General features: G+C 39.0%; 1 protein-coding gene across 1 annotated transcript in view; it reads right to left on the reverse strand.

Moving 5' to 3' along the window:
• Positions 1 to 9,103, reverse strand: part of LOC131065600 (uncharacterized) — a 203,524-nt gene extending 194,421 nt beyond the window's left edge. Inside the window, exons 1-2 of the mRNA XM_059208740.1 lie at positions 9,071 to 9,103; positions 8,415 to 8,495 (exon numbers count right to left, since the gene is read on the reverse strand). Coding sequence (XP_059064723.1) covers positions 8,415 to 8,495; positions 9,071 to 9,103 — 114 coding nt within the window. The remainder of the gene's footprint in view (positions 1 to 8,414; positions 8,496 to 9,070) is intronic.
• Positions 9,104 to 12,688: the final 3,585 nt, after the last annotated feature.

A 12,688-nucleotide genomic window follows, 5' to 3' on the forward strand; every position in this document is an offset into this window, starting at 1 on the left:
ATATCTGTTTGGACAGCGACCACAGTTTGCTCAGTTACCAATGGGCATGAAGATTGCCTCATGAACTCTTCAAAACCAGAAGTGGAAGTATCAATTTCTAACAACTGAATGCAAGCAGGATTATCCTCAGGAACTTTCAACATAGTCTCTTGTTGCTGACCAGGAGATGGCTCGTATGCTGAAATAGGAATTGCATTCTGAGGAGACTCATCCACAAGCAAATCAAGAGGCAAAAGAGGTGTCTCAATGGAAACTGGAGGAAAGACCTCATGAGGCAAGTCTGAAACTGGAGACTTAGGAGCATCATCAGAATGTTGCCCCTCTTCTGGATTATCCAGATCGATCACCTGAACAAGGAATCGTGATTTTTCCTTCCCACGAATAGTCGTCTCCTCAGGATAGCGGGCTTTGATGGTGCCCCTCTCTGACTTCCACGGTACCCAACCGACAAAGTAGTTCTTATGGAGGTCGTAAGGCAGTCACGTCCGGCCGGCATCTTACTCAGAGAGAGCAAGCAGGCAGGATTCACGTTCCCCATGATCATAGGAGGAAACCAGGATGTCCACCTGAAGACCCCCACCCTAGCAGAGGAATCTCTCGCCGACCTGGCCTCTTATGGCCTAAAGGACCATTTTCCGAGAAAATATTTTGATCACGATAATCTGGCGAAGAGAGCCTATGGCAGGCGGTACAGAGGAAAGGAATCAGTTGAAGACTATTGGAAAAATTGCTCTGATGACTACGAGGTCCGGAGACGCGAATATTCTAGGCTGAGTGTGCATACCGTCGGGTCCCAGATCAACTCACGGATTCAAGGAATTGCCTTCAAGTCTGAGAATTTGAGGCAGTAAGGCATCTTTTGCCAGGTGTTGATTGGTCACAGGACCCGATCGATGATTTTGAGGCAGTCATGGTAGCCCCAGCAAGATACAGAGACCAATAGTTACATTAGCAGATTGAGAGGCTAATTCATGAGGGAGTCCAGTTCACTTACCACCTAATGGGCAACCTCAATTCTCAGTCTTCCGAAGATGAAGGAACGTCCAGTGCACCCAGAGAAGAAATTGAGAAACCTGCGAAGAGAAAGAAGGCTAAGGCTTGCAGAGGGACTCAGACATCCAAGAGAACAACAAGGGAAAAGATTCCTATAAGGAGACCAGAGGTCACTTCATCGTCAAAGGACCCCAATTCGTCTGACGATGTAGTGGAATTAGATTATATACCTGCTCTGCCTTCTCAAAGTGACATTGATGCGTTTGGAACTGATGATCCTCCCGCACCCGACATGCTAGAAACTGAGCTAAGAGCCATTGAATCAACCCAACTGGGTAACCAAATAGAGGAAGGAGAGATTCCATCCATTCAAGGGATCGAAGTGCATGAACCCACCCAACAGAGCCGCGATGAACTGCTGCTCCATAATACAACCAAAGATGACTCTACTGTTGAAGGAGAGCAAAGGGCAGAGGAGACCCGCGAGTGCGAAAGGACTGAAGAGCAACCATCACACGAAGGCGCCAGACAACTGTTCAGTGAAATGGGAGAAAGTTCAACAACAAGTAAGGAACTTGGCACCACCCCCACCCCTCCGGTAATAGAACAACTGCAAATCTGTGATGAGTCGGCTGAAAACCTCAAAGAACAAAATGCAAACTTAACCATATCATCAGCCCAAACAGTGCCTCAAGAATGGTTAATTGCCAGAGCCCAGCGCAAGGCCGCCACCAAACCACCTATTGATCTAGAGGACATCTTCTCATGCATAGACCAAGCTAAACCTAAGGGGAAGAAAAAACCTAAGGCATATTCTAGAATGACTAAGGATGATCAAAGGAACCACACCCTTCACATTGCCACCCCGCCTGCAAATAAGCCAGTAGATCAGATCACACTAGCAGATTATAGCATCACGACTGTCCCCATTGGACGAGCCACTAAGGAGCAAGAAAAAGAAGAATTCAAGGATTCAATGCAAAACATACTTAGGCAACTTGAAGAGATAACAGCTGAGAAGGATATGTATCGGGCCCGTGCTGAACAGGCTCGAAGGGTACATCGATCAACTCCTGAGACCATTACACAATGCCTCTGAATCCCACATTCCCCCGACAGCATTGGCACAGAGGACCACAACAAAATTTGAAGGAGTACGGAACACTGCAAGGGCCATCAAGGAATGGATACAAGGCATCAGAAAAACGGGAGAACGAATCCTTGAGGAAGTGAAGGAAATGTCTTGCCACCGAGAAACCACTTTGGTTAAGTTATTAGAGGTAAAGAGGGAATCCCTCCATATCCAGGAAGTGGTTGCCACTACTCTTCCCCTCATGAACGCTCTTTTCTGGACCCATGCACAAATTCCTACATTACCCGCCATCCTAGATCCTCATAACATCAGCACTTTTAAGGAATGGTACTGGACTGTCAACATGAAGAATGATGCGAAGGAAATCATCGATAGAGAACACAATGCATGCGAGGTAATTCTGAAAACCATGCAGGAACTTGGCAAGATAATCCTTCGATCAATGGTTTCGGGATGGTAAATGACCAATCCGATGAAGTGATACCGCCAGACTGGGAGGAAAGATTGGGAACAAATAAGATCACTTATTCCATTAAGGACCTAGGCTTCGCCGGTCAATTCCACTCGGACATGTTGTGCTTTGAGCGTAATCGTTCTAGTTGGCAAGATGGTCTGAAGTAGGTAGACCAATACCTCGAAGGCATGGAATATAAAATTTGCCATCGTCCTATGCCTCCATTCAGTCTGCTTTTCAAATTATGCATCAGGTTCCAGGAGTATGTTCGTGAGGAACGTGTAGCAGGTCGAGATCTCTGGCGAGAATATTTGCATGAAGAAAGTCAATTTTTGATAAAAGGATTTGAAGCTGGAAAAGAAAAAGTGCTTTCCTAAAAATGCACTTTTTTCCTTTTTAAATTTTGAAAAGTGCACTTTTGGCCAAAAGGGTCATATTTGACTTTCAAGTCAACTAAAATGTAAAACTTTATGAATGCACCTTTTTGGGTAATTTTGGGATAAATTTTAATTATCCTTTTTGGGTAGTTATTACTCATTTTGAGGTGGTTGTTGATATTTGCCTCCATTTATGGGTATGGGCAGCCATGCTTTATGGATGAATCTGGGCCACTTGTTTAGATTAGATCTGGGCCATTCATCCAATTTTGAAGCCTATTTAAGGGACTGGTTTTCCCTCATTTTGTACGAAGTTCTTGGATTGTTGCAAAAGCTCTGGCAAAATTTACAGGAATTAATGCAAAGATTAAGACTGTTTTCAAGTTTCCTTGTGAGTGCATGGTCTCCTTCATCACTTAATTTAGAAATCTTTCAGTTATGTTTATTTCCTTTACATAGCATTTTCAAGCAAACATCTAATAGAATCCTCGCAGTTCACACCATTGGGGAACGGCTGATTGCCTTTCTCTCTGCATGGTTAATCTGGACCTTTCATGCTTAGTTCGATTATTGAATACTCACTATGAATGTAAAAATTCTAATGTTGTAGTTGATAACATGAAAATCCTGTTTTCCTTTGAAGATTGCACCGGATTTATGCAAACATTGTGCTTAAGTAGCTGGTGATGCTTAGTCTAGTTATTTGCAGGTGTCCATCTGTTTGCTGAAACTGCTATCTTAGTTAGAATTTACATTTCATGTATCTCTCTCTCCCTATCCTTCCCTCCTTTTTCCCCCTTTTTTATCAAGAGAATCCGCAATCCCACTAAAAACAGTATCAACTTAACTGAAATCATTTGATAAGAAAGATCATAAAGATTCTAGGGAACTTATCTATAAATCGCCTATCTCACCGTAAGTCCCCCTTGTGTTTCCAACATAAACACATCAAACCACTGAGAAATCCCGCAGTCAAGATCTGACAAACGAAACCTTGAGGTTATCCCCTTTGATCAAACGTAAAAAAAAGCACTAGGGATTTCCTTATCTCAAGAGAGGATAGGATACTCAGCTGGTTATTCTATTTTGTGTTGGCCGTATGGAATTTGCAGCAATGCGATTCCAGACACGTCAACAATATCCTATCCTCTCTTGAAATAAGGGATCCCTAATGTTGTTTTTTAATTGATCAACAAGGACAACCTCAAGGTTCCAACTTTCAGTTCATGACTTTAGGATACCTCAATGGTTGATGTGTTTTGCTGGGAGCACAAGGGGCCTTACGTTTACAACACGTTGCTTTGCATCCTAAGATGTTGCAGGAAAAATAAATGCAAAAGGATAGGGTTAAGAGACATAAAATTAACAAGAATGGTGTGCGAATAGATGGATTCGACATAACCAATCCCTACTTGGCCAGAATAACTCACAACCTTGCGAGAACAGTGCAATCTTCAAGAGAGACTTAGAAGATTTTCATACTGCAGGTACATGCCTAAACACCCAATTCTGGTGCAGCTCAGACGGACATCTGCGATTGAACTAAGCACGATTTTAAAGGCTCAAACTAACCATACACAGAGATACACATTCAGCATATCCCCAATGGTATGAACCCGAATCCATCAAATACCTATACACCAGTAAGGATCTATCTAAACCTACTGAAGGCAACCATGCAAACAAAAGAAAACCAAGATAACAAACACCATACTTCAACGTTCATATATTGATTTTGGCTGTCATTACAACAATTTCTACCGCAGTTCTACTCTATTCCTAACTACTAAATTCTAAACTTGTAACAATCTAACTAGAATCTAACTTTCTACAAAAACTCTAACTATCTAACTGTCTAACTCTAAAAAAAGAACCCTTTACAAGAGAAAGGCTCCTGCTTTTATAGATTTTACAATTTGAATCGATGGTCGGGATTGACTGCATCCAAGGGCCATGATCTGCCTACAAGGGCCATGATCTGCCTACTAGAACTTGGCAGCTTTAACCCATGCCCATTTAATCCTTAGTTATCCTCCCAACCATATTTTCAACTACCTACAACTATTTGGCATCAATTCAGGTCAATCCGATAGTTGGAAATAACTAACCTGTGTCCCCTCACTTTGAATACATTAGACTGGGCCCACAGGTAGTCATGTACACTAAACAATTAAGTTTTGCAAGTGATTTTCTGGAATTAATTCCAGTTGTGCGTTTCTGAGAATGCATATTTGTAACATTCTATGTGCTCTTTGTCTTCGGTCTGGCTAGTGGACTTCAACTCTGATTCAGTGGTGGCACGCTTCCCTGTGCTTCGTCTTGCACTCTGTGGTGCGTTCTTGCATTTCCTCATCCGGTGATGATCGAGATCATGTCTTCAATTTGCGCTTTAGGTTCTTTCCTGGCTCTTTCAACAACGTCATAGATCTGCAAACAATCAATTTCAACCCTGAATTAATTATTTTGAAAAATTTAACAAACATATTTAACTTTAGGCGATGTCAGGTTTGGTTTGGCGAAAATGGAAGACGTTTGCCCTTTAAAATAATATAAACTCCCCTTTGAAAAATTAGGGTTTTAAGATTTAAATGGCAACTCTAATTTCCCTCTTGCAAGATGCGATTTCGATTTTAGGTTGAACACTGTGTCACTTAGAAATTCGGGTTCTTTTGATGTTTACAGAGATTTTAATTTATAATACTAGCCCAACCTCTTTGTGCGATTTGTTTTCAAAGTTTAGTCGCTCTCACTTTGAAATAAGAAAATCGGGTCATTTGATTTAAAATATGAGGTTTAAACGTTTTGCCCTCCTTAGATTGTAAACTTCAGGCCATTCACCTAAAATGAGAGATTTGGTTTATTTTATTTGTTTTGCCTTCAATTTCGGCCAAATCACTTAAAAGGTGCGACCTTTGGTTTTTTTAAAAGAAAAACCTTGCCCTTTTAATACTTCGCAAATTTCAACTCAATTGTGTGATTTCTTTTTTTTTAGTTATAATGCACTTGCTTTCAAATTTAGTCGCTCTTCTCCCAATATGAAATTCGCTCATTTTAACTTGGTTGCGTGACTTTCTTTAAATGACTTAAAACACGCCTCTAGAAACATCGGGAATTTGGGGTTAGTGGTGCGATTGAACTTGTCAAGTGAAAATACTTTGTAAAACACAAAATTCGGCCGATTTGCACAAAATGTGATTTTGTTTTTTAACTTTTTAAAACGCCTCTCCATTTAGACATAAAATTCAGCCTTTAGGGTCATTATGTGCGATCCTTTTTTTTTTTACTCTTAACTTTGTAAAATTTTCAGGCCTTTTAACTAAAAATATGCGATTTTCTTTTTTGACTTAAAGTGCCCTTTTAAGTCAAATTCAGCCTTTGAAGGCAAATCGCACGACTTTGGTATATAACAAAAAAATGTTGAACTTTGTGTTTATTTTCCATATTATAAGAAACTCGAGATTTTTGTCAGGCATTTCAGGGTAAATGAGCGATTTTGTGCTCTTTGCAAAATGCTCAAAATTGCCAAACTTAGACTAAAGCGCACCTTGGTTTGATAATTTCGGGATTTTAGATGAAGATGCATGAGTTTGCTTCGAATGGTTCTAAAACTCGGGTTTCAAATGATTCACGCGATTTTGGTTGTTTGCCCTCTCACTCAACAAATTCGAGATTTATAACTGAGTTGTGTGATTTTTTTTCATTGTTTGCCCTCTGCAAAACGATCAGAATCACCGATTTTCTTAAACACCTATGCTAAATCCATTGTAGGGAAAGAACTCAGCCAAATTTGGAAGATGGTGCAATTTTATCATTCTACCTTCATTTGCAGAACTTGGGGTGCCATTAAGACTTATCTCTTCATGCGTTCTCTTGAGAAGATTCGGTTTACAAAGGAAAATGGCGAGTCTCTTCAATTTCGGGATTACTCCCCCCTATGCGAGGATCCTGGTGCTTGCAGGTGGTCTAAAGGAAAACGTTCAAACTTTGAAGTGCACACGACCCACGTTCAATGCATTACTGGCCATTCAAATTCGGCCTTGACAAGCTTAACCATTACGGTAGTTTCCTCCCTATTTACCAGGGTAAGCAAAATGGGGGTTCCTGTCAAAGGACGTGGATGTGGTGCAAAACGCACAACGCCTCCTTCAACAACCACTTTCCATGCTTTCCATATGTATCAAGGTTTATTTATAAACTTTTATAATCATAAGCACAATGGGTCAACCACTTGCTCGCTTGATAGTAGTGTTGATTCCCCCAATGCATATGGCGATACTAATAGTAACATATGCTTAGTTTAGGAATTGTCGCACAATCTCCTTGCCTAGCTGCCAACTATTGTTAAATGGTTACATAAGATGACTCATCAATATTTCTTGAGGCTTCACTGTTTTTTTTTCTTTTTTTTCTTTGATTCCATGGCTTTCTTTATTTTCATTCTTGCTTCAACAATTCTTTTCTTTTTAACTTTGGGTTTAGGATATTGAACATTTTTTGGCTGCAAACAAGTGATCACTTCGGTACCACCCTCAATTTCAACCATGCTGACATTGACCCATGCTTATTTCAGACAATCATTATCATTGTGGTTGCATACAACCATACAATCAACATAGAAGAGTGCTTCCTTGAAGTGTTGGCAAGCATTGTAAAAGTATCAAGAAATCACAATCAACGAGATACTTTCTACACTTGATAATTGGTTGCTCACTTTGATCACGATAAATTATATATTTGTTGTTTCCACCTTGGCACCTATTAGTGTTTCTAAGATTCCTATAACCACTAACGGTGTCTCATTTCGAGGGGCATGTTGTTAATTCTCTCCATCACAATAACACTTGGAAACATATATTCTTAAATTAAAAAAAAAAAAAAAAAAAAATTGACTGCACATCCAATCATTTATCTTTTCAAATATTTTTTGCACAAATCACATCGGTGTGACCCTCTATCCAACAATACATACACTCAACCTCTGTGTTTTCCCTCGTGTGCTCTTCCTTGAATTCCTTTGACATTTTATTATATTCTTCCAAAGCACATCAATTTATGTCTGTTCATGTTTCTCATCCTCATTGAGGTCACCGAACATTCTCGATTAAACAACCGCATTTTGAGAAGTCCATAATATTTGTAGAAATAATTAATGATATTGCATCATGTGTATTCATCATTAAAAAAACCCTCACTCTGACAACAAATAGGCCCCTATAAGTTATAACCGTTTCTTTATTACATACATGACTTTCTAATACTTCTCTACAAGAAAATAGTTGCCAAAGGTTCATAATTAGGGAAAGAATCAGAACAAGTAGTTTGAAATGTCATGTTCCTACTCTAATTATCACCATACAATAAATGTAGAAATGACTCAACAATAAGAGAATCCAAACAATATATTCTCAAAAAAAATGCAAAGAAACACTTGAAATACAATTCTAAGATACACCATTACTTTTGGGAGAATTATTTCCAATTGACAAATATGAAATACCTTAAGGAACAAATGTCCAGCAGCATTTGCTTGAAGTATTCCATCAGTAGCTAATCCATATTCTGGTAGGACCCCATTCTCCTGTATGAAAAAATTAACAATCTGTCAATTGTAGAACACTTATAACTAGTCGGAGAAATTTATCAAATCTCTCAGTAAGAGATTAAGAAAGCTCCTTTTAAGGCTTAAAATGGCTTGCTTACATTAAATAAATAGATAAATAAAAATAAAAACAATAAAATAGGTGACTATCAGAAAAAATGCGAGTAGGGGAGGAATATGGCAATTTAAGAGTGCCAATCCCTAGTAGGAGCAAGCATAAAAATATTGGAAATTCAATTGCATCCCAAATGATGTCAATGGTCCTATATGAAAAAAAGGAAATAAGTCCGAAACAGTCACACAATGTGACAAAGGATATTCATTGAGAACCATGGAAGAAGAGATTGAGGACACATGACCATGGCACTAGTGAAGCATCAAGTATTTGGGCTTCCAAAAGGCCTTTTGTTTTGGAATACAATAGAAGAAACTTTCCAAAGGATCATTCAAATACATCTTACTTTTACAATCAAGCTTGTGTTGCCTAGTGATCCTTACATTAGTATTCAGTAACCTAAATAACGTTAGATGAATTATTCACCTTCACATTATACAGTAAACATCTTCCCCAAAAACAATAGGTCCATGTCTAGTAAGAAATTCTATTCAAACCCAAAAAAGCCACGGTACAATCAAAGACCACAAAGAGTAAAACAAAATTAGAGAACATACTAAAATTATGATAATTGTTGCAAGAGCTTTCTAGCTATATAGAATACACATCTATGTTTGGTTAAAATATGGAAATAGTGGATTCCTACGAAATACGCACTTAAATTGTTATTGAACCAAGCCAGAAAAAAATACACAAAAATGTACAAATAAAACCAGCTCCAGCTCATTTTCTACATGTTTTCATAACTATTGTTACAAAATTGTTCCCTACTCACCAAATTAGGAGAGATTGACAAAGAAAAAGAAAAATCACATTCTAAATAGACCACTTTCATTCTACATAATGTTAATTCCCTAAAAAACTTGACATTATAAGATTCAAGAGACAACACTAAGTGGTGATGGAACACCTTGTGAAAACCTCGTAACCCACCTATAAGCTAATCTAACATTATAACAATGGTTCACGACCCAAAAGGCACAATTGTGATGAGACATTAGGCTAAAAATGGCATTGCTTCTAAACAAGTATTGAAAAACATAAATGCAAGAAGAAACCAAGGTGGTACCAGATGAAATGATAATATGTAAGCATAAAAAGATGTTTGCTGCAAAAAAGATGAAATCAAAAGGTTACAATTTGTTGGTGCCCCTACAAAACTCCATTTCTAGGCCTTCTTTTGTTAGTCAATGATCGGTAAATCATTGTGACACATCAGGGACAAATCAATCAATGCTCTTCCAATCAAAATTCGTTAAGTGGTCTGTACTTGGTCTTTTTCACACTAATAACTTTTGCAGGAAAAGAAAAATTGTAACAAATGTCTAAGATATGAAAACAAGGAGATAGAAATGGATGTTGGGATGAGTTCACAGTTCCTTCGACCATGCCCAAGAAGAAATGACGAGAAGTTTCAGCCAACAAACCACAAAGTCATTCAGAAGAGCTTGACATTGAATTGATGAAGGACAAAAAGAAGGAATAGGACTAGTTTTGGCTTGGTGCAACTCTTTGATGGCTTAACCAGCACAAATCAACACCTAAGTGGTGGCAAAGTGATAAGGCTAACATAAAAATCTGCCAATCAGCTATCAGGCGCACTTTCAAAGTGGTCAAGCCATGTGCAGAACATGCCTCAAAGATGACAATTGGCAAGTGCAAATCCAAACTCTGCCCAAAATAAAAAAACTAAGTGAAAATTAGTCGAGGCACACAAATGAGGAGGCATATCCATCCCAAATCCATGCCAAAGCAGTGGCAAGCAAACAATTAAGCAATGCCAAGGAGAAAAGTGTCAAAGTGTTTATTAAAAGGCACTTTCAAGGTGGCTAACCACATACAAAAGCACGCCCAAACTGAAATCTAAACAAATCCCTTAGGTGGCATAAATTTCATGTGGCCAAACCAACATAAAACGATGCTTAAAAGATAGCTAAATGGGGATAAAACTGCTCCATCACATAAGTGGGGAAAAGGCACTTAGGTGCGCAAATAAGATGGTTTGACAGTACAAATCAACACTCATAAAGTGGCCAACCAGTTACAAAAGCATGCCAAAGTTTGAAATGGTAAAATGTCACTTAAGTGAAGCACCTTCAATGATCTGAATTCGATGATGAATTCGTCACAATACTAGGTAAGCGGAAACCTGCAAGTATTGTTCAACGAGATAGACAATTGCCAGAACTCGGAAAGCCAGAGTTGTATGCATCAAAAGTCGCCTAATATTATCCAAAACTGAGTTTTTCACATCACATGGAATTCCATTAGGCTCTGGAATCCAACAAATTCGAAAATGAAGAGTCTAAGCAAAAATAAAATAACAAACAAATTACAAATTTTCAAAAAACTAGAAATTTAGGTACCCCAACTTGGTGGGGCCATAACTTCCAGCTCACAGCTCGGAAATCGAAAAGGCTTACACCATTGGAAAGGTCTCGAAGAGAACAAATTTCGGTCCCTTAACACCATGGCCTCCAGCTCATCAAGTTAAGGGACTAGCGATACTTTCGACCCCAAATTCTGCTCCAAAGACCTCCGAAAATGCGATTTACTAAAATGTAGAAAATACTGAAAAATTAGATTTTCGGTATTTTCCAATTTCATCACTTCTAGCTTGTTCTGGATCATTCCTCCCCCCTTGAAAGGCAATGGGCCCCATTGCACTAACCTGCTGCAAAAAATGAGGGAAGCGTGTCGCAATCTGTTCAACAGTAAACCACTTGCCTTGGCGTGTATGCTTCCTTACTTGGACAACACGATACAAAGGAACTTGTGTGCCACGAAGAGTCTTCATGAGAACATCAACAATCTGATCGTTGTCTAATGGAGTTGTCATCTCGGGGTTCAATTTGCCAGCATGAATTGTATCTACAACATCTGAAGTGTCCAACAAAGGTGGAAAATATGGACGAAGTAATTCCACATTAAAAACAGGATGAATGCCCAAAAATGGTGGGATATTCAATTCAAAAGCATTCTCTCCAACCTGCTTGAGGATAGTGTATGGACCATATCGCAGAGGGCGGAGTTTCTTATGCGGCCCTTGAAGCCTCTCTTTTTGAAAATGAAGCCAAACCTTGTCACCCACCTTAAAATGATGTGGTGTGCGATGCTCATCATGGCGTTGTTTGTATTTTTCATTTGTTTGTTGCACTATCTCATGGACCTGTTGCTGCAAATGACGAATTTTGTCAATAAATTTGGAAGCCTTGTCTACCTCCTTCTCTGCATACAATGTTCGCTCATGTCCCATGGCGGGAAGAGATACATCTAGTGGAGCTAAAGGTTGATATCCCAAAAACACCTCAAAGGGACTATGCCCAGTAGTGCCATGAATGACACGATTGTAACTACGTTGCACATATGGAAGACTCTCATCCCAAGTGTGAGAAGATGAGAGTGGTAAATACGAAGGAAGTGGATAACCATGCGATTGACTACTTCTGTTTGCCAGTCTGTCAGTGGGTAAAAGGTTGTGGACTTTGTAAGTTTTGTATCCTGTTGGTTGAAAATTTTGTACACTTGGGGAAATATACAAAATTGTGGTTTCAACCACAGCACACGAGTAAAAACTCTCCTAATTAAGGGAAGGCTCCCCCTATCTAACTACAACTTGGAAAATAAAATGGGATGGGACAGCAATCTTTCTTCTTTTTTCAAGAAAGACAATATCCTTTTCTCTTCACAGAAAAGGATAGCGATTGAAAACGAACAACAGTAACTACTGTCAAGTGAAATGAGAGAAAGGAAATGAAGTTTCCTGAAAGCGCAAAGACTTCCGTCACTTCCTTCGGGACAGGACAGCAATATCAAGTTCAAAGACTTGACTATTGGAAGTCCTATCTACCCTTTGTTATACTAAATTTTACAACGAATAAAAGATAACAGCTCAAAGACTGAAATAATCTATTCTTTTAACACAAAGACAAGAACTAATGCAAGCTCAAAGACTTGCTGCTATTACTTGTCAAACAGTAATTTTTCCTCAAGAATAGACGCAAGCTCAAAGACTTGCTGCTCCTTCAAGAGGGTTTCCCATTTTAATTAATCTTCT

This window comes from Cryptomeria japonica, chromosome 7 (genome assembly GCF_030272615.1).
Source record: "Cryptomeria japonica chromosome 7, Sugi_1.0, whole genome shotgun sequence".
NCBI classification, from domain to species: domain Eukaryota; kingdom Viridiplantae; phylum Streptophyta; class Pinopsida; order Cupressales; family Cupressaceae; genus Cryptomeria; species Cryptomeria japonica.